This window comes from Rhinichthys klamathensis, unplaced genomic scaffold, assembly GCF_029890125.1.
Source record: "Rhinichthys klamathensis goyatoka isolate OS25496 unplaced genomic scaffold, OSU_Roscu_1.1 h1tg000320l_1, whole genome shotgun sequence".
NCBI classification, from domain to species: Eukaryota; Metazoa; Chordata; class Actinopteri; order Cypriniformes; family Leuciscidae; genus Rhinichthys; species Rhinichthys klamathensis.
The window spans coordinates 429,371-452,907 of NW_026606836.1; the positions used below are offsets into that span (position 1 = coordinate 429,371).

The 23,537-nt window shown below is 39.8% G+C and overlaps 2 protein-coding genes across 5 annotated transcripts in view; one reads left to right on the forward strand and one right to left on the reverse strand.

The window, feature by feature from the left end:
- The window catches only part of cers6 (ceramide synthase 6), a 59,523-nt gene extending 36,515 nt beyond the window's left edge, over positions 1–23,008 (forward strand). The window contains exons 5-11 of the mRNA XM_056271453.1: positions 3,051–3,101; positions 4,847–4,939; positions 12,862–12,990; positions 17,010–17,116; positions 19,916–20,072; positions 21,803–21,826; positions 22,430–23,008. Coding sequence (XP_056127428.1) covers positions 3,051–3,101; positions 4,847–4,939; positions 12,862–12,990; positions 17,010–17,116; positions 19,916–20,072; positions 21,803–21,826; positions 22,430–22,579 — 711 coding nt within the window. The 3' untranslated portion in view covers positions 22,580–23,008. The remainder of the gene's footprint in view (positions 1–3,050; positions 3,102–4,846; positions 4,940–12,861; positions 12,991–17,009; positions 17,117–19,915; positions 20,073–21,802; positions 21,827–22,429) is intronic.
- stk39 (serine threonine kinase 39) overlaps positions 1–23,537 on the reverse strand; it is a 151,727-nt gene that overhangs the window by 123,083 nt on the left and 5,107 nt on the right. The gene's annotated exons all lie outside the window — the stretch shown is intronic.

Sequence of the window (23,537 nt, forward strand, 5' to 3'; positions counted from 1 at the left end):
TATGAGAGTGGGCTCTGTGAGACACACGGGAACTAAAATGCTTTTGTGTATGAGTGAACACAGTGTTGTGGGCACATTTTCTACACGTGAGGCTTTTATGCTCTTTTTGAGATTTCTCTGGGTCGCCGTGAAAACGGCGTTTGTGCTCATGCAAGCGGGAAAGGGAACCGGCTTGGTAATGGCGGGGTACACTGCTGTAGTAGCCGCGTGAGCGGGGACTAACAGAGGGCGAAACTTTGACGGCGGTCCGGCCTCGGCGGGAGAGCGCCGTCTTTTTCTCAGCTGTGCTAGGCAGACTTAGAGTGATCAGGTTTCAGCGTGATCCTGGACCGAGGCCCACGGGGAGGCGGCGGTCTGTGGCGGCTGTCGGAGCGAGAACGAGGGCGGCCGCCCTGGCGTCGCTGAGAAGTCTGACTGTGCTGAGCTGGGCGCTGGGGTGGGGCTCGTGCAGGAGGCTGGTCACGTGAGCGGCCTGCAGAGGAGCTAGCGCGACGAGGCAGAAAAAGATTCATGGCCTGGGAGGCTTTCTGCACTTCGGAGAAACGGTCAACGATACCCGTGACAGCAGATCCGAAGAGGCCGGATGGAGAGAGCGGGGCGTTGAGAAAAGCGGCGCGCTCGGAATCTCCCATGTCGGCGAGCGTGAGCCACAAATGTCTTTCAGACACGCAAATGGCGGCCATACATTTCCCCAGGGCTTGAGCAGCAGACTTTGTAGCGCGAAGGGCAATGTCCGTAGCGCTCCTCAAATCCGCGACTGAGGGGGGATTTTTTCCGCTCTCGTCCCACTCACGCAGTAAATCACCCTGTAGAATCTGGAGGACGGTCATGGAGTGAAGTGCAGAGGCTGCTTGGCCGGCGGCTGAGTAAGCGCGCGCGTGGAAGCTCGAAGTCGCTCTGCAGGCTTTAGAAGGAAGCACAGGTGATGAGCGCCATCTCGTGGAGGGCGGGCACAGATGTGCGGCGACCAGGTCCTCTACAGGGGGAATGGAAAGATAGCCCTTTTCTGCGGCTCCGTCCACAAGGAGAGCAGGAGGCGACAGGCTCCGGCGGGATGAACGCTTCTGGCTGGGGTTCCGGCGGCCTTTGCGAGCGACGTTTCTTCTTACGCGGCGAAGTCGAAGGCGGCGCGGAAGCAGCTTTTGTGGCCTGAAGTCGAGCCCGCAGGGTCGACAACGGCATCTCCTCGCAGAGATCGCAGCCGCCATCGGCGAGGGCGAGCTCGGCGTGCTCCAATCCGAGGCAGAGAGCGCAGATGACGTGGCGGTCTCCAGTCTCGAGGGGAGCGCGGCAAGAACCGCAGGAGGAAAAACGAGACATCTTTACAAAGTTGCTCGGCTCTTTTAGATACACACACACACAAAACAAGAAGCTTTTGATAAAAGGATATGAATCCGTCGGATGGCGCTAACTTGCAGGACGGCTGAAGGTGGCGAAGACGGCCGGCTTCCTCAGTCTCCCAGATGCTCGCTAGAAGGTGCCTTTTCCACGACGGCGGCTTCTCTCAGGATCAGCAGATGCGTGTAGCCTCGCTGAAGAGATGAAAATCAGAGTTTACAGCCTGAGAGGCGAATTTATACTCTCTGGCCACGCCCGTTTCGGCGGGCTCTGACGCAATGAGAGCAGGTCAGACTCTCATTGGCCGAGAGTTCATTCGTGTCCCCTCATAGGCTTAAGCAGTTCCCTGTGAGCGAGCCAATGAGCTGCTAGCTAGCCTGCTCATGCTCTGCTGCAGCTGAACTGCGTTGACAATAGATACAAAATTATAGGATAATTTTTGGCTTCAATTTCTCAGAAAAGATGAATCTTTCCCGCAGCGTAAGCTAGCTTACGCAATACGAGAGAACCTCTCGTAAGAGAACCTTGCACACTGAGTCCGATGCGTTTTCATAACCTTTGCGGAAAAAACGCAAAAAATACTAAATGGATTCGTCAAGCAGTGAGGATGATTTTGTTGCCCTCTCTCTTATTAAAAAGAGGAAATATTGGGTCCTGTGCCGAGAGGAAGGAGAGTTTCAACTCCTTATCAAGGAGTTGCGAAATTATCCCGAGCGATTCAAAATTACCTCAGAATGTCAATGGAACAGTTGCTTTGCTAGCGATACTGGAGCCACATATTAAAAAGAATACCAACAAAAAAGACACACACACACACGGCCGGCAGAAACGCTGGGCAGACAGAACAGCTGTATACAGGTTTGTTTATCAGACAGTACTTTGTGCTGTGAGACGAAGTGCATCAACTTGTCAGATGCCATTCTGGATTTTGTCGTTCGCTTGTACGGTGGATCTGAATTGTCAGACCTCTCAAAATGCTGGCTGTGGATGCGAAAAACGCAGAAAATCGAACCCGATCCGAATTTTTTTTATGACGGACGAAAGTTTCGGAGGCAGAGTGCAAGCATGATTGACATAACGTGAGGTCGATTTTTTTTTTTTACGTGCGTTTCGGAGGCGAATTTCGTACTCAGTGTGCAATGGCCTTAACTTGTAAGACTAGTCTTAGCAGTTTATGCAACTCGCCCCAGGCCTAAAGCACAATTCTACTTGCCCTGGTGAGAATTCACTGTTGTTTTTGCAGTATTGATAGTTTAACTACTATAAAGAGCATAAAATGATGTTAGCACCTTTAAGTGATGCCTCCTTGAGTGATGCAAGTTTGGAGCCGGAAGCCTTTTGTTTTCATATTCTTGAATGTGGCCTTTGAGAAAGATGCTGTGATGTACAGTAGATAATTAGCCAAGAGTTGCATTAGATTGGATCATATTGTCAGCATTCTCAAAACACAACAGCAGATCTTATAGGAAATCATCAGCTTCACCATACCAGGCTTTTAACTTTCCTACATGATGATGTGGTTTATCGAGAGGGGGAAAAGTGAATTCAAAGCATTTCAATTATGTAGCATTGAGGATAATGATTGTATTTTCAGTCTTTTCTATGCTTTGATGTAAACAGCAGAATTCAAAAGCTCTTTGAAAAGAAATGATCTTGTGTCTTTCGTAAAAAGCTCTGGAGATAATTTGTCTCTCTGTGTTTGATTTTTAAAGACCCCGTGGCTGTGGAACACCCGAGAGTGCTGGTACAATTACCCCTATCAGGTACAATTATACTGTCTCTTATATCAATCATAATTATTAAAGGGTTCGTCACACTATCATACTTTTTTCTCTTGAGATCCACCGGCTATGTAAAGGTTTTTATTAGACAAAACAGTCATAATTTTTATTTTTATTATTATATTCCCCCTTCTCTGAATCTTAGGCCCTGTTTACACCTGGTATTAAGATGGGTTTTGGTCAATCGGATCACAAGTAGACGAGGGATTCCAGTTTAAGCCTAGTGTTTTAATCTGTGTCTTTTGTCCACTTTCAACCACTTCTGTCCTGATTTCTTTGAGGGGAGGGTCTATGTGTGGGTACATATGAACGCAAAAGGAGACACGGAAAACATACGGAGAGCATCAGATTTCGTTTCTGCTCTGACAGCCACAAGACCAACCGAACGCTGTGAGTGAGTGTTAGAAATCAGGAATGGTGAGAGAAGTTCTCTCAGAGAACATTGTGCTTGGTATGTTTTTTGTCTTCAAACCAAACTTGAATCTTCATCCACCAAAGTTTAAATCCCGTCTGGCTAGCGCACTTCCCATAATGTTTATGCATTAGGTCAGTAGACGGAGAGTAGACGGTCTTTTGTGGCTGTTTGAACACATTCGACCACATGAGCGTTTACAGTACGAAAGCAATCCAGTCGCATTTTTGACTACCTCTGGAAGTGGTCGAAAGTGGACAAGCTCAAAACATTTTAGACCCCGTTTACAGCTGTATTTAGTGTCGCCCACTTGTTATCCGATCGACCAAAACGCATCTTAACACCAGGTGTAAACATGGCCTAAGACTAACCATTTTGCCTGGACAATTAAAGGGTTAGTTCACCCAAAAGCAAAAAATTCTGTCCTTAATTACACACCCTCATCTCGTTTCAAACCCGTAAGACTTTCGTTCATCTTCAGAACACAAATGAAGATATTTTTGATGACATCTGAGAGCCTTCTGTCCCTCCAATGACAGCTACGCAACTACTGTAATACTTTCAAGCTCCAGAAAGGTAATAAAGACATTAAGCAACGCGAGTGCTTTTTTTGTGGGAAAAAAATAAAACATAATTTTGCCATTTTATTTACAAAATATTAATCTTTATAAAATTGAGGATTAACCACTGGAGTCACATGGTTTCCTTTCATGATGTCTTTACTACCTTTCTGGAGCTTGAAAATGTCTGTTGTGTAGCTGTCAATGGAGGGACAGAAATCTCTCAGATTTCATTAAAAAATATCTTGATTTGTGTTCTGAAGATGAACGAAAGTCTTACGGGTCTGGAACGGCATGAGGGTGAGTAATTACTGACAGAATTTTCTTTCTTTTTTTTGGTGAATTAACCCTTTAACATTGTAGTCAAATATAATCAAATAATGCCATTCTTACATTTTTAATACCAAACTAGGGTTCACAAACCCCTAGTGTTTGTGAATTGATGAAAAGCTCATCATTAATGAAATAACATATCAACATTTAATTATTTTAAAATAAAAATATATAATTTGTTTTATTGTAAATTGTAAATGTATTTAAAATTAAAATGACATGTATTTTTTTTTTTTTAGATTAAATATTTTATTTACCTGCATGTCATGTGACCCTTAACCAATGTGTTGTTAAAATTGAAAAATATTTCACCTTACAAAAAAGGTTTGGGAATCTCTGCTGTGATGTGTCAAAATCCTCATTAGGGCCACTGCAAATGTGTTCTTGTGTTTCATTGCTGATGTTGTGTATGACTTTTGTAGCCGTTAACCGTGGATTTGCACTACTACTACATACTGGAGCTGTCCTTCTATCTGTCGCTGCTCTTCTCGCAGTTCTCGGACATCAGAAGAAAGGTACGTGAGTTAGGTTTGGTTAGACATATCTGCTTCAGTGGTTTGAGTTTCTCGTGAACAGGCTCGCGCTGGGACTATTAGCAGGGACGTGCGGGTCTGGTTTCCTCTGCTGTGCACAGGCAAAACTTCCTTTTCAACATGTAAAAGCATGACCACTAATAACTGCTGCCACTTCATTTCAGCTTAAGCTTGCAGTGTTTAATTTTCACTCTGTGTTCTAATATTCATCTAAGGGTTTAAATATGAAAAAATACATATTTATGCTCAGTATGCAAGATCCTCATTCATATACCAAATTAAGTTAAGTTAAGTTAAGTTGAATGTGTTGTTACGTGTTAAAATTGCAGTTTTTCAATTGAATACTGTAAGTCAGTGGGAGCCTGACAAATCATTCATCTTGTCCATTGCAGTTCTGCTTCAAATATTGCTTTGCAATCTAAATTGTTGCAAATTTATTTTCAGCTTTGGCATTTTGATTATAAACGACAAAGTAAAGCATTGTGAATGTTGCTAAAATAATATTGATCTATGTCTACTTTTCAACATTGATATTAATCTTGAGCAGCAAATCAACATATTGATGAATGATTTCTGAAGGATCATGTGACTGAAGACTGGAGTAATGATGCTTTTGCATGATGCATCATATGAATAAATTACATTTTAGAATATTTTAAAATAAAATAAAAAAATATTTGAAATTTGAATAATATTTCACAGTGTTTTACTTATTTCGGATATCAAATAAATAGATAAAATAAATGCAGCCTTGGTGAGCAGAAGAGACTTCTTTTAAAAACATTTTTTGAACACTAACTAACTAACGAAATAAAAGCTCAGAACCTAAAGTCAGGAACCTTTTTTCTGCACATGGATTTTATAAACCACTCATTGGAAAATTCTGGGAAATTGTTGTACATTTGCATGTAGGATGATTTTATAATGTATTTTTGTAATAGCTTCGATTAGACATTTTATCTGTCGTATGGTCTTTGTGTCTTGTTGCCCCGCCCACCATGAAACCATTGGTCCAAAATCCTGCCTCACATAATTCTATATTAACATTTATATAAACATCTTCTGTTCGGCTGTTATTGTCCCACGCCACACATAATTTGTGCTTTCATTGTGGACAGGCAAATGACTTGACACCTGGTTGGGACACGTCAGTCTTAAACAAATGTCATGTAAATGAATGCAAATGTAAAATCCAGTCTGCCTTCAGCAGTCTCAGAGCTTCATTGAGATCCACAGGCTCTGTAATCGTCGCGTGTTGATACTGTGAAAGAGCTCTCCCGCAGCTGCCGTATTGGGTTTGTGGTGTAACGCGGGAGATGCTCAGCCTGTGTGTTTGAAGAGGTGGACGGTTTCTCTCAAAGACTTCTTGAAATTGCAGTTAGCACCTGCAGTCTCTGCTTTATATATTTTCTTTCTCTTCTTTCCTTTACAACCCCTCAGTGTCACACTCACTCGCTCTCATTGTTGGCATGTTTTTCTGTTTTTACAGTGCTTGCAAGGCAGCACATACTGCTTACGGTTTGGTGGAAACGGCTAACCCTTCGTTTTAAACTTCTGCAATTCATTTAGTCTGGACTGCTTAACACACTCTGTGTGTGTGTGTGTGTGTGTGTGTGTGTGTGTGTGTGTGTGTGTGTGTGTGTGTGTGTGTGTGTGTGTGTGTGTGTGTGTGTGTGTGTGTGTGTGTGTGTGTGTGTGTGTACTTGACATGAATGCACAGTGACTCATGGGGACTCGTGGCTCCGCGGGGACCTAAATTGAGGTCCTCATGAGGAAACAAGCTTATAAATCATACAGAATGAGTTTTTTTGAAAATGTAAAAATGCAGAAAGTTTTCTGTAATGGGTATGTTTAGGGGTCGGGTTAGTGTAAGGGGAGAGAATATACAATTTGTACAGTATAAAAACCATTACGTTTTATATAGACCCCACAAATATAGTGAACCAGACATATTTATTTTATCTGCAACTGACTTTAAAGGGGTCATATAATGCCATTTTTGTACAAGCTAGTATGATTCTTTAGGGTCTAAATTAAAAGTTTGTAATATACTTTAATTACAAATTCTCATTAGTATTGTAAGAAAACACTTATTTTACCTGGTCAAAAACAGCTCTGTTTTCAGCACGCCGTTTCAGTGCATATGACTTTAAATGATAATGAGCTTTGCTCACCCCGCCTCTCTGTTCTGTGTGTACACCATTTGTAACACAATAACCATAACACGTTGTTCAGTATAAACGTGGGATTATGAATTATATTGAGAACATCATACATAGAAAACATGCCGTAATGTACCCTGAGTGTAAACCTTAGACGCATTCATTGTGAAGCGTGCAGCTAGCGATTTGCAAAGATATAAATATTAATATAAAGGTTAATAAAACGTTACACTCACTTCAGTTGTTCTAGAGGTTCAGCAGAAACACGAATATCTGGTACCGATCCTTTTTTCATGAGCAGCTTCTTAGCAAAACCAGCTTTATACTGACCCTCCTCGTTTATAAAGCAGTCTGGTGAGAAATGATTCGCGCAAACATGAGAGCATTGACGTTGCTCGTGGGGAATATTCCCTTCGAAAACAAACTCAGCCACTGCGTCTTCAGCGGTTCGGATTTAGGAACATTAAAATGACTGCTGTGTTCGTTATTACACCCAAGAACAGAACACCACAATCGCTTAGACGCCATTCTGCTCATAGACAGTGCTCCAGCAATCGTGGGAGGGGCTTCCGAGCGTGTGACGTCACATAGTTGAACGGCTCGATTTGAGACAGGGGAAAACATATAAGGAGATTAAAACAAAAACACTGGATGGATTTTTATCATTTTATGATGGTTGTGTACAGGCACTGCCGACACACATTTCAGTACAATCAACTTGTAAAAGTGCATGTACCATTATATGACCCCTTTAAACCAGACATATTGTGTCAGTAAAAAACCTACGTACAACCTAAAACTCAAATTCGATCCTTTTGCTGCCTTGCATACCCTGCTGTTTCCTTCAGAAAATGCAAATCTTGTTTTTGTTTCTTTTGCTCTCTCCTTTCAGTTTTTTCCATGCCCAAAATTCAGCCCACTTTGCGGACGTCCTCTGCCCCATTCCCGCCTGCACCAGTGTGCTCCTTCTCTTCGTTTGCCATGCTTCCATTCTGTTTTTCGCCCCACTGCACTTCCTCCTCATCTTCATCTTCATCAACCTGCTCGGCTGAGTCGGTTCAATCCCATGATGCCGCAGGGGAGCATGCAACACCTGGCCTCTTAACAGCTTTCTTCAACAGGATTTCCTCTGAGAGAATAGAGTGTGAGGACACTGCAGCCATGTTTCAATATGAAGCTGCTTAGTTTCAAAATTTCTTGTTGAACAAGTTGTGAATAAAGTCTTGAATTGGTCATTCCTGTTCTGCAGTACATTTTGGACTCTCACTCCCCTTTTTGAGCATAGATCTAAACCTAGATGTTAGTAATTCATGAATGCTTTAGAAAACAAAAATACAGAATACAGAAAGCACTTCAAAAAAGTTTACTGTAAAGCAAATGTACTGTACTAGAAAACCAAAGCCATATGTCTAGCCAAGCTGTGTTCTATATAAGTTGATATCACAAATTTAGCCCGCTAAAATGTTTTAAAGTACCGTAACCATATTGACGCAAGTTTTCACAGGACAAGATTTATATGTACAAAATATTAATTTCCCAATGCACGTTCACACAACAACGTCTACTCTCGCGTCAACACAACACTCATGCGGCGTTACGCTCTCGTGAACGTGCGTTGGAGATTCATATTTTATAAATAAAGTGGTAAATTATGTTTTTATGTTTTCACAAAGCACTCGCGTTGCTTCATAAAATTGAGGTTAATCCACTGGAGTCACATGGATTACTTTAATGATGTCTTTACTACCTTTCTGGGGCTTGAAAATGGTAGTTGCGTAGGGCGTAGGCTGTCAATTAGTGTTGTTAAAAATATCAATATTTCGATATGTATTGATACTTAGCCTAAATATCTGAAAAGGTTCCAATACTCCTTTTCTGCAGTAACGAGACACCGATACTAGCTGCGTGTTTTAGCTCTCTCTTCTCTCCGAATTGACACAAACCTGCCTCCCCCTCACTCACTCACTCACTCACTCGCTTCGGTTGAATAGAGAAATGTATTTATTAGGATTAACCCCTTGAGATGAACCATCTTGTTTTCGAGGGGGAATAGTGCTTGTATTGCGCATAATTTTACTCATTCCCGCAGGTTTTGCGCTCACACCACTGACCTATATAAGTGGCTCTCTCACTACACAAACACACAAATATATACAAAATTATGTCAAAATGCCCGTCTTGCCTAGAATTCATATAAATACAGTCAGTTTTGCAATGTAAATAGTTGTAGTAGTGAAAACACGTTGTGTTAGGGCCGTTACATAGTCAACGCGAGCAACGCGAGCAAGCAACGCGAGTGACGCGAGCTACACGCTCCTTTTCATAGTATGCAAGCAGACGCAAGCGTCACCGGCGATGCGTGAAATGCAATACACCGATCGCGCAACAGAGGGTAGTAGAGTCTAGAGTCGGGTCACGTGATATTCAGATCAAAATGGCAACTGAAGAGGAGTGCATTTTGCTGATTTTACATCGGCGGTCACAAAGGATGTATACGAACAAGCTCGCATAACTTTTCCTCTTCGCCCGCCATTGTATTCAAATCTTCTTCTTCTGTAAACATAATAATATACCTTTTTATGTACATTACTTGCAATGTCGCCCCCACCGACAACGCATAGTATTGCGCGCATCGGCGCGTCGCGTATCAAAAACTAGGATGACACATTTGGCTACGCATCGACGCATAATGGCGGCCGAAGCGTAGCGATGTGTAGCCTTGTGCACGCGTATGCATACCGATGCGTTGACTATGTAAGGGCCCTAACAGTATTGGATCCGTACGTTAAGCTCTTAAAGTGACAGCAGCCTAATAAACCTGCTGCCGTCTTTCATGTTAAGCAAAGAACAAAAGACAGAGAAAAAATCACTCTCTGCTCGAGTAAATACGTTTTGTAACTTTAATTTTAAGCATTAATCTGTATTTAATTTTTAGAATTTTACTTTAAAGGTGCAGTGTGTAGATTTTAGCGGCATCTAGAGGTTCGGTTCCGAGTTGCACTAATGGCTCAGCCGCCCACTGCTCACCCCTCCCTTTCGAAGAAGCTACGGTGGCTAAAACGGGACAAACATATCGTCGTCTGAGACAGCAGAGAATAGCCAGAGTAAGCCAAGTTTCTGTACCACAGTCCATTATAAACCACATCAATGATAAAGTTTACAAAGCCATAGTCAGGTGAGGATCAAGGGTCTTAATATATAATATAATAATTAGGGGTGGAACGGTACATGTATTCGTATTGAACCGAAACGGTACAGGCGTCACGGTTCGGTGCACGAATTTGCACGCAGAATACACGGTACAAATCAAAAAAACCTCTTAAATAGCGATGAATTTCGCTCTATTCGCTTTTGGTGTGACTGTGAACGCAGCAATGAACAGGCTGCGATCAAGATTGCAATGCAGGAGTGTGTGTGTGTGTCTGTGTGCGCGAGAGAGAGAGAGAGAGAGAGAGAGAGAGAGAGAGAGAGAGAGAGAGAGGCGCGATGAACAGTGTGTGTGTGCGAGAGAGAGAGAGGCGCGATCGAACAGTGTGTGTGTGTGTGTGCGCGCGCGTGCGAGAGAGAGAGAGGCGCGGTGTGTGTGTGTGTGTGTTCGCGCGCGCGAGAGAGAGAGGCGCGGGCGCGAATCGCGCGATGAACAGTGTGTGTGTGTGCGCGCGCGCGTGCGAGAGAGAGAGAGAGGCGCGGGCGCGAATCGCGCGATGAACAGTGTGTGTGTGTGTGTGTGTGTGTGAGTGTGTGTGAGAGAGGCACGGGCGATCGAACAGTGGAAACGTAAAAACATACTCCGTCATTTTTTTCATACAGGACATCATTAAAACTGCAAATTGTTTACTTATATTTGTGTACACTCGCAATAAAACACAACATTGTGCTTTTGTCACACTCTAAACTCTTGTCAAACTGTAACCTACACCTGTTAACAAAAGTTTTTATGGTAGTATTATTTTATACGGAAATCAATTATTTATAATTCAGATGAGAATAAAGTTAGTTAATTAAAATGAAGGAAAACAAATATCTTGATCTGAAATAGCAAATTAATTTTAAATTCATTCAGGTACAGTTACCAAACATATCTCAAGGTCTTTTCGTCTTTTTAATAATTTAATTAATAAACTAATTATATAAAACTACTGTCAGTGCACTACAAATAAACTGGTTCTATGCCTTTATTAATAAAACTTATTTAAAAAAATACAAGGCTTAAGACATTTATAAAAATGCCTTCTGCATTTTTGCTTTGCTTTTCACTCCCTTGTACCGAAATCGTACCGAACCGTGATGTCTGAACCGAGGTATGAACCGAACCGTGACTTCTGTGTACCGTTCCACCCCTAATAATAATAGTAATCAGCTGATTGTCTCACAAACGTAACCAGCACATTTCTCCCCACATAGCAAAACCATAATACAGCGAGGGAGAAGAACCACATGAAACTATCCAACATATTTTTTCTAACAGGGTAGTAAAAGTTTAGCTGGCTAATATGAGCTGTTATGCTGTGGCTGAGCTGGTTAAAGCGTAAAGCCTTGTTTAAACTCGACGCGTCCGCATGAGCGCAGAGGTCCGCGCGGCAAAAATGACGTGATTGTAACAGCACGCGAGCCTCCGCATCCCCTAGACACCATTTACTACACACAAATGAATAAATAATAATGAATAAAAATATTGTTTTTTTTCTCTGGTTTTGAAAACTCTTCGCAAACGACTTAAAATGCTTCCAAGATGGACTTGTTGACCGCGATCGACGGGTTGGTGACTCCTGTAACGTTACTGTTTTACGGTCAATAGTACTAATCAGCTGATTGTCAAAGCCATAACACAGCGAGGGAGAAGAATTAAGTTACATGAAACAATCCAACTACATATTTTACACCACTGACAAGGGAAAAGTCACTACTCACGGTGTCTAAGGGTAGCTTTAGCTTTCTGCGGCTTCTCTTTCAAGGTAGTGACGAAACGCGCTCTGTAGCGCTGTGTGTTCGCTGTCGGCTACGGTAGAAACATGACGTCACAATATGTCGACCTTCATAGAAGTGGGTGCCCGCGGTTATGTAGATATAAATGCCTCATTCTAAGGCAATAAAAACATAACGGTTCATTGAGTAAGGTCTTTATACACCACTGAACACATAGTTATGGATCTTATATAGCATTTCTGTCAATAGATCCTCAGAAATATCACACATTGCACCTTTAAAAACACGGTTTACATAAAAGGGTATAACAAACTTTCAGAAATATCTGTGGGCAAGCTCAGACACATTAACAATTTTAATACTAACTTGATTTACACAATGAGCAGAACATGAATCAAATGACTAACACGTTGAAAATGAAGAGCTGTTGATAGTTAATCATTGCTCAGTCAGAGTTCAGCGATTGGCAATAAGCACTTTTATGAGGGGGCCAACATGAAATTAATATGATTTTTTTTTTATAATTTTTTTTTAAACAAATCCATTAAACTAATGAAGAAACAGCTGGAATATTTGTTCATAAATGTAAGTAATTAAATAAAAAGTTCACTTTTATGTTCACTTAATTGTGATATTATGGTTAAAAAGTAACTAATATGACTTTCATCAACTTCCAACTAATTGTGAGTTTAATGTTTTATGCAGTGTATTTAGACATGTGATGAGGACAGGAAAATGTACTGCATATTAGGAATGAGTTTGCCTTCTAGGTTTACAGTGCATAAACATTTACACGTTCCATGTGACTTCCTGCAGGACTTTCTACTGATGTTCCTGCATCATGTGGCCACCATCTCTCTGATCACCTTCTCTTATGTGAATAACATGGCTCGAGTGGGAACGCTTGTCATGTGCCTGCACGACGCTGCCGACGTTCTGCTGGAGGTGATTTACTATTACATCCATTAAAACCACAGAAAAAAAGACACAATTCTAAGCACATTATTATTAGTATCTATGGCATCACCTACTGTTCAGCAACAGGAATTCCTGTTTTCATTTTAAAGTTACTGATTCAAAAGTTATTGTTGGAAAGTTTTTTTGGCAGGTCTACATGATAGGGAGAGATCATTTTAAAAGCATAGTCCGCTCAAAAAATAAAAAAAATGTATAAATAGAATTCACTGTTTACACCCTTGTGTTATTCCACACTTGCTTGACATTTTTTCTTCTGGGAAAATCACAAATAGTACAAATAATAACCATAAAGTACTATAAATGTAGTCAGTATGAGTCATGTGCTATTTTCTAAGGGATAGTTAACCTTAGAATGAAAAATAAGTCATTTACTCACCCTGCTGTTGTTCTAATGCCATATGTCCTTCTCTCTTTTTTGGACCACAAAATAAGATTTTTTTTCTTTTCTTTTTTTTTTGTCCTGCTCATGCTTGTCCATATAATGGCAGTGAATAGTGACCGACATCAAGCTAAAAAAGATGCAAAAGTATCACAGAATGGTCCGATGTGAAACGTGTGATATATTCCATGTGTTCTGGGGATATAGGATAGGTTTAGGTGAAAAAAACCCCCCGAAATTGAATGCATTATTTAATGAAGATCCTGAACTTGGCCGTTTGTCTTCTGTGTGCGTCTGCGTGTTCATGAGACTCTATTAGTGGCACATTTCACTCCGACTCGCCCTGAAAAAGCACACAAGTTGTGAGAAATCAAGATTAATAAATACGCGTTACGTGACATGAAATGTGCATAGCTGTGCACACAAGACCAACGGCCAAGGTCAGGATTTTTGTGAAATAATATATTATATTTCGATTCAGGGTCATGTCCTCCTGATCATCCTCATACTGATTGGTTTCATCACTGTCTCCTCTCCACCAGTAAGCTGGTGTGTGGTGGGCGTTCTGGCCCAATATGGCTGCCGTCGCATCATCCAGGTGATGCTGCACATTGGTGGTGGTTGAGGAGATTCCCCCTTCCATATGTCAAATAATGGTGCGTTCACGTGCTATGGTAATTATGGTAAATACCAAAAGCCGACGTGGAAAATGCACATGAACACCCCCTCATGTGGTATTTTCCACTGGGCAGCTCGTAGAATATTTTGATGCACGAGTTGCCGAGATGAGATAACCTTTGACCTTTTCAAAATGGCGGAGAGCAACGCGAGAGTCGTGAATGGTAAAAAATATGTACTATTCATGATCTAGAAAATGTAGGCCTACAGCATATTATTTACCGTTTGAGTTTTGATAAATCATTTTCTTGCTGTAGCAGATGACTTAAGCAGTCTAAAATAGTTTTAGCTAAATAACAGGTCTGGATCTCCATCTTTTTACCACATTACGACAACAAAAGCACTTGAACGCAAGACACTGGTAAATACCAGTTCACAAGTGGAAAATATCATATTTTCCATAGCACGTGAACGCACCATACGTCTCACTTACAACGACTTTGTTGCTAAGAAGTTATTTATTTAACAGAGCCCAACAGACACAGTCTCAGGCCCCGTCCACACTACTGCGTTTTCGTTTAAAAACGGAGACCTTTTGCTACGTTTGCACCTCCCGCCCACACTAAAACGGCAAAAACGGAGACCCAAAACGGAGAAGTTTAGAAACGCTGCCGATCCGTTTTTCGTTTTGAATCTCCGGAGGGCGTTTTAGTGTAGACGGGTCAAAACGGAGGACTTTAGAAACGATGACGTAGTAGAGGCTCACGCTCGGCTCTATGATTGGGTGTCATCAGTCATGGCGTATATCTTTGCTAGCAGCTGTTGTACAAGTAAATTCTGCATTTTACAACGTTATAACTGCCTACATGCGCCGGAGTCAAGCTATTATTCGAGCGATCTGTGACAATTCCCGTGTGCAGCGGCGGCGTTGACCGTACATGGAGCATCGGTTTGGGGTTAACCCAGAGCATGGTGGGATAATTTTATCAATGAAGTTGTGTTTACACCGGCACGCGCATGCAGTGTTGGTGAATGGTCACGTGATCCGCGTTTTCAGTCGTTTTAATGTGGACGGAGATCAATTCTAATACGCAGCTAAAACGCTGGTGTGGACGGAGATCGTATTCGTTTTAATTATCCGTTTCTAAACTAAAACGCAGTAGTGTGGATGGGGCCTCACTCTCTCTGTATTTGCCTTCTTGATACCAAGTCCCGCCCCCTCTTACTCTCGGGAATTCTATTCCCTGGATAGGTTGTCAATCAACATATATAATAACTTATTCTCTATGACACCATATGTAAAATCACTTTGAGTACCCAGAAAAGCGCTATATAAATGTAACAAATTATTATTATTATTATTATAACTGACCCACATGCGCAAAAAAAACAATTAAAAAAAAGTCATCCAGCACAGTGTCATACGGAAGCAAACACGGAGAACATTAAAGTAAGAGATTACGCATTTATTTATAGTGTGATCAGTGATCTGCCGTCGAAGCCAGCGAATTTATGGGCTGGCAATATTAAAAACAAAGACTACAGACTAGGATGCGAAAAAAGAGAGCAGAGTTTTTATTAGGGCCGGGACTCGATTAAAAAAATTAATCTAATTAAATAGAGGCTTTGTAATTAATTCATCGAAATTAACTGCATTTTAATTGCGACATATTTGACCTGAGAACAGTGAGAAGTAATTTTTTTCACATAGATTTTTAGTATACCATTGAATAATGACAATACATAAGCTTAATCAACAACGTATTGTTTATTTTTGTTCAACCAAGTCCAGCAGACCAGTGCAATTATTGCCATTAGCAATAGCGAATTCCTTGTTGCATAACTTGCACAGAACCATGCTCTTATCGACGCTTCCATCCGTTCGTTTTTTATAACAAAATTTCCCATCCACGGGGCCAACCAAAGCGATCTAGGCGATCTATGAAGCAACGATCTCGTCAGCTTCTTCATCATGACCGCTAGTTGGTGCTCCAGTATAATCGGTCCGCCGAAACTCATCCAGTGAGAAACGTTCCGCGGTGCAAAAATAAGTGCGATTACAATGGGCTATATGCACGCATAACTTCCGCGTTTGATGCAAGGATGCTCTTGCTTTTCCGGTTCGGGAGATTTAAAGCGGAGGAAAACCGAGGAAAACGGGATTATGGCAGAGTCTTCAAAATTTACTGTCCTCTCGTCTTTGAAACGAAACTTTAATACGTTTAGATGTCATTTTATATATAGTTATGTTTATTTAATATAATAAACAAAGAAGCATAAACAAAATGAGGGGTGTCTGTTTTGTCTGTTTTTGTGACTAACGTTTCTTTAGTATAGCAATAGAGTATAAAAACCAATATAAATTCTCGGTATAGCATTGGACTCTACGATCGGCTGAAGTAATCCAGCATCCTTAGACCTTCACCGGAAATACCGCCGTGCATAGAGCCCATTATTTTTTGTGCAAATTAACACGTTAAAGTCTGTAATTAATTAATCTTAATTAACGCGTTAAAGTCCCGGCCCTAGTTTTTATATATCTATGAAATGAGCCCTCATGTTTTGGTTGTAGAGCGGTCACTGTAATACTTATGAGTTCTGACCACATCCCTGTCCTCCACTGACTACCTTTCAAAACTGTCTTGATAAAATCTTTGAAGTGATTCGCATGAGCTCAGAGTTGTGACGAATGTTCCTCTAGAATGACGTAAAAGTCGCATGAATTCTGATATGACTGTTCAGACAGAAATTCGCATTGCAAAACATCTGAACTATATCGGTTGTAGTACCACATGTGGAAGATGTGCCGTTCACACTGTCATGAGTCACACATGAGCAAATGAATCGGATTTGGGCACATTGACCTGCAGTCTGAATCTAGTCTTACTGTACATTCACGATTCAAGATTGGTGATGCAAGATGTGCTATTTGCATGCATTAGATGTCTGTCATGTTGAGATAAATCATGCTGTAAGTTTGTGTTTGCAGGCTGCTAAAATGGCCAACTACTCCAAGTGCCAGAGACTCTGCAACGTCCTGTTCGTCATGTTTGCCCTGGTGTTCATCAGTTCCAGGCTGGGAGTGTATCCTGTATGGTAAGACACTCCTGTCAGTAACAGATGATGTGCGTTGATGATGTGTCTGAACCTCTCGTTCTCATCTATATATCTGAAATGCTCTATTTTATCATCTTTCCCAGCGTTTTTATTTCAGGTTTTGACACCTTCAGTCAGTGTTGTTGCCAAGTAATAGTTACTATGGCTACAGCAGTAGTGTTGAGATGTGGAAGAGTTCAGAATGAGAGAAAACCAATGCATTTTATCACAAAAGGAAACAGCATTGTGCTTTAATCAAACATTTAAACATGATTTTATTAGACCATTTAGACAACTTTTCAGATTTTGGCTAAAAATGGAGAAAAATGTGAGGCAGTGCTGATTTCCACAAGAAATCATTTTAACCAGTGTTGTTATTGTTATATAAATATACAATTATCCATATCCAATGTTTCTTCCTCAACTTCCAGCACCTCTGAATGTGGTTTGATCCGATCACATGACGTTTTGAACCATGTTTGCCTTTGAGATTAGCTGATGTTAATACCAGGTGTATTTGCGTCTCACAAGTTTCACTACTGTGACTTTTTCAGATCCATTATTCTTTTGACATGATTCTTTTCTTCAGAATGAGTCATTGTGCTTTTTCTTCTAGCTTTCCTCATTAATAATTTAGTGCTGGAAAGACGTTTTATTCACTCACCTCATCTAAGTGTCTACTGTGGCTTTTGAGTACTTGATTGTGTGACTCTAATGGAATTAGAGAAACGGTCTAATCACAGCGTGCGATTAGATTCGGCTCCACGTGAGGAACCGTTGAGTTGATGATGATGTGAAGTCTCCGGTCCTCAGAGTCCTCACTGTCATTTAGTAATGATTATGAAATGGCCTTCACAGAGCTGCTGTCATAGTGCCTGTATTCACTGATATGCTGCAGTGCGAGTTCATGTCAATTTTGATTCAGTCTTATTTTAGAGGTTAGGAGTCGTGCATTTTGTGCTACAATGCAGCAATGAAAGCTGACCTCCATGATCAGCATCACTCATTTGATTTACATTTGATCTAGTGACCTGCAGAATCTGAAATATTGCTTCAGGTTTTTTTTACATTAATCGTTTAAATTTGTCCTAAAACGATAACGTCCTAAAACAGTTTATTTCCAGATCTACATTATCTTTTGAATGCCAGAAGGTTCAGAAATGCTAGTTTAGTATTTATTACTATTTTGTATTTATTAAAATTAAATAGTCATTTATTAATATTTTAAATTACCTTTTTTTTTATTTTTATTTTTTTGTGATTTTGTAATGTTCTTTTGTCATTTTTATTATATATAAATTTTTTTTTTTATATATATTTTCTGTTTCTATTAGTTTGTTATTTAAATTTCTATTAAGCTATTCTATTTTAGTTTTAGAAATTTTTGTACTTCGGCTTTAACTTATTTAATTCCAGTTTGTTGCCAAAGCAACATTTCTAATTTATGTTCAAGTTTAAGTTTACCATCTAATATTTACATTTTATTTCAGCTTTATTTCAGTTAACAAAAACATTTGGTTTCAGTTTTATTCAGCTATAACAACACTATAACACAAGGATGTTTGACAAAAAGGCTGACAATCATAAAAACATTCACTAGTGATATGATTTAATTGCTTTTTACTTTTGACCAAGAGGTGGCGCTGTTACTAAATCGATGTGGTGTGGTCACAAAGTTTGGTTCAATATGCCAAAAAGCATTGCAGTTACGGCCTCAGAATCAGCTTCCCATCATGCCATTCATTTCATTAATGCTTTATTTGAAAGCGGTTTTGTCTATCAGAAACTCTTTGCCGGCATAGTCTGAAGATGATCAACTCTAGATTAATTAAAATAGACAAAATTAATTAAAACCCATTAGGATTTTTGGAAAATTCGTTGTAATTTTTGACTGCAAAATGGTGCTGTCTCGAAACTTTTTGAGTACCTTCAAGGCATGGTGCCAATGACGAGTTTCTTCAAAATAAGCGTATGCGTTTGTAAAATACAGCATTTTACGACTACTCAAAATGGCCGACATCCAAAATGGTTGACACTGGAGAATTGGGTATCATTCGACTCGGTATGCTGCACTTAATCAAAAGAGATTCGTTCTATGATTTTTGGGCAAACTGTTCAGAAGTTATTAGAATTTAAATTTTTTCATATTTCTTGACCAGTTGGTGGCACTGTGCCGAAACGCTGCAAGTAGCCTCAGGTCATGCTTGTGATGACATGTACCAAGTTTGGCCTTATTACACCAAGTCTACGCAGAGATACAGCCTCGTGTCCATTTTGGCATGTTCTACTTTAAAATTGTTTGCGTGTTACTCAAGAATGGTTTGGTTTTTCGAAAATCTTTTAACTTTTTGCCAGCAAAAAGTTGCACTAAAGCACTAAAGATGATCTGTGCCAATTTTAAGCACTAAAGATGATCTGTGCCAATTTTAGTGGAAATCGGACAAACTATCTAGGATGAGTTTGAACAAGTTTGTCAGAAAATTCTAAATGGTGGATAAATTCTCATGGTGGAATGTGGAATTTTCTTGAGCCAAGGAATCAGAGGAATTCTAGCTGTTATGGTTCAAAAGTTATTAGCATAAACATGAGTGCAACTTTGGACATTTGGCGGCTCTAGTCAAGAGGGATTGAGGTAGAGACTTGAAAATTGCCGTGGTTAATGTTGAGACTGTCCTCTATCTGTGTGCCAATTATTTTCCCACTGATCTCACGTAAGGGTTTTGAAGCCAAGTTTGTTGAATATACTTGAAGTAATGGAATGTCCTAAGATGTTGTAAAAAAAATGTGTTTGTTTTGCAGGATTTTAAACACTACTGTGTTTGAGAGCTGGGAGATCGTTGGGCCGTATCCATCGTGGTGGGTGTTTAACACACTGCTCGTCCTGCTGCAGGCCCTGCACACCTTCTGGTCATATCTCATAGTGCGCACCGCCTACAGGGCCATTTCCAGAGGAAAGGTGAGACTTCAGAAAACCACACCATCTCCTCCATCACCCTTATTGCAAGGGCTTCAATATATTTAGCAGGCAATTCAATTCAAGTTTATTTTTATTTGGGGTGTCGTGATATACCGATATTGATGATAATCATCATTTTTCAAATGTATAGTACACAGATGATAATTTGGCACGTAAATTATCCAGCGCCAGTTTTTGTCTGACATCCCAACGTACAGTAGGTGTCAGTATTGCACCTTAACACTGGTTGCCATCTGTCATAAAACACAAGCAGACAGTGCACATTCGGATAAATAACTTAGGGATTATCATATGTTTACTTCAAATATCTTTAGAGAGCAGTATTTTTTTCTATTTTTACCCACAACAGGACAATGTGAGCATTATGGAGCGCTAAACTCACTTGTTATTAGTTTAATTCAACAAAGTGAGACAAAGTGGGACTCATAGATTAATATGATTTTTGACATTCCAGGAAATCCCTAATATTGACAAAGATATCCAGCAATCGCTGTAGCTGAATAAAACGCAGATAGACATTTTTACCGATTAAACATGAAGAGAATTAACACACCATTGCGACAGTATTATCTGTGTTTTTCAAGCCATCTTGGGTATTTTCAAAAGGATAATGTATATTTATAATGCAATGCCAATCGACCTGGCACACAAGTACACCTACCTACAGACAGCCAAATCATGGCCAAAATCATAGAGTGAACCAGGCTTTATTCAGCATGAAATCAAACCATATTTACTTCAGTAAACGCCAGGGTTATTATCGTTAACTAAAACCATTAAAAAAAAAAAAACGTACTTCAAATTACTTGAAACAAACATTAACGGAATTTTGTTTTAAATAACTTAAACTTATTCAATTTCAGCTATTTGCCGAGGCAACATTTCTTATTTTTATTTAGCTTAACTTGAAATATTAAAATGACTAAAACTAAAACTAGAAGCAATAAATAAAAATTTGAATATTATAAAAATGGCAAAAACACAGCAAAATTACTAAAACTTTAAATTACTTTAAACTTATAGTGAAAACAGAACATAGTCAAATCAAATTAATTCAAAATATTAACAACAATTATATCGGCATATCAATGGTACTAAAATAACACTGGTACACGCTCCTGGTCTTATTCATTTACTGCATGTTTTTGCAAAGAAAATTCTCTTCACAATCATTCATCAAAATGCAATAAATTACTTCATAATAAATTGACATCGCCAAGCTGAAGCAGCAAAATTTATATTTATAGGTGTTAAAAGATTGTTATGGCAAATAGTAACGCCCGTTATTGCTTATGTCTTTAATTCAGATGTACTTCAAATGTGTAATGTCTCTCCGTTTGTTGTTTCATAAAAACAAACAAATATGAAAGTATGTAAATGTGTGTTCAAGTATTTTAAAATAAGATGAATATGATGTTACATAAATGACCTCAGCTTTTAAATAAGGCACGCATGATCCTGTGATCAGAAACAGGAAAATTATTTCCATAAAGTGACAATCATCAGAGAATTGGCAGTGGATAAAATGCTTTTTTTCTAATTGAAGATCATCTTGTGAGCTGCATTTCATGTTGACTTAAAAATCAGATTGTTACATCTACTATCAATCTTGGTTTGCTTAACTGTAACCTTGTGCCTGTGCTGTTTCCCTCCTTTTATATATAAATATGCTTTTTCTTTCTTCTCTACTTCACACGCTGCCATCAAAGGCGGGAAAATGGAATCCTTTACATGTAAGTAGTTCCTTATAAAAGTGTTCTGTTCTGTGCATGGATGCATTAAGCTTCTAATAGTCTGATTTTACAGATACACTGCCATTCAAAAGTTTGGGGTCAGTAAGGTTGTTTAACACTTATTCAGCAAATTGATCAAAAGTGACATTACAATGTTACAAAAGATTTCTATTTTTAAATAAATACTGTTCTTTTGAGGCCTTCTATTCATCAAGGAACTGTGGAAAAATGCACTATGGTTTCTACACACACAAACAAACAAACAAAAAATTAGCATATTAGAATGATTTCTGAAGGATCATGTGACACTTCTTTCATAATAGACTTCAAGTACATTAAAAAAACATACCAACCCCAAACACTTGTAGTGTATGTTGGCAGGAAACAGGAATTATTCTTAGATAACTTTTAAATGTAGGCGATTAGAAAGCAAACGATCACATGTAATTGTCACGCAGATCCATGCATTTTTGTCCAATCATTTTCTATCACAACAAAAAATGTATGACTCATTACAATTGGTTTAATTATTTGTATATTATCTCAAGTCAATCATAAGAATAGTTTGTACTGTAATCTTAAGCATCTCTATATTCTTCCCAGGTGTCAAAGGATGACCGCAGTGACATTGAATCCAGCTCTGATGAAGACGAGGTTCTTCCTCCTCCTCAGAAACACCACACTAACGGGACCAACGGGGCTCACGGCACCAACGGCTACCTGTCCCCGTCCCCGTGTCCAGACGAACACTAACCACCCGTTTCCCTGGGTCCCAGCTGCAGATGGTACCTGCATCACTCTCCGTTGTGTCAAACCATGTATGAACATTACCGGTCCGGTCCCGTACTGGAACTACTCAATAATGTGAATGCAGTTCTGTTTCGGTTGGTCGCTTTTCACAATTTCCCCCAGATGTTTTGTGTTCCGTTCGTTCGCTTTTGTTTTTGTGGTCGTTGATCCTGCGCCATTGGTTATCGAAGCACCTTTTAGATTCAGTGCAGCTCACTCTTTCGTTTCAAGCAGGCGAATGAAAGCGCCGTTCATTCTTTCTTTCATAATCACATGAGCATGCTGCTGCTGCGGTCATGTATTCTGGCATCTTGGGAATAGAAGTTTTCTTGGATTAGTGTCTTTTTGTATTTATTTATTTTTTGTATCTTTAATAAATTTGCATTTTCCGTGCTGCTGTTTTTTTTCTCTCTCTTCTTTCTCAACATACATTCCCCCTTTCCACGACAAGATGACGGTGCTGGAGCCGGTGCCCAGTCTAGAACCATTCAGCACATTTCCACCGAATCAGCCTCGTAGGCCTGAAACATGCTCTATGCAAGCACAGTAAATGAATGTCAAGCACATTCAGCCGATGCATCATTGCATTCCGAAAGAGAACATTTTGAATATGTTTTGCTGCGTCTGAAAAACAATACATTAACAGATTAATATGTCGGAATACATAGTTTTCGAAATTACCCGGATGACCTTACTACTTTCGGCAAGTGTGCATCAATGGATTCTTTACTATCCCATGAGGCCACGGGAGAGGATTTGTCAATGGTAGTGAAGCGACACAATGCTGTAGGTCACATGACAATAACATGGCAGCTGTAGTAAGACTGAATTTTATTCATACTACACACATTCATATTATATAGAATATACATTTTTAATGGTTGCGAAGTTTCAAACCAAACGTAGTACCGTGGGTTGTATC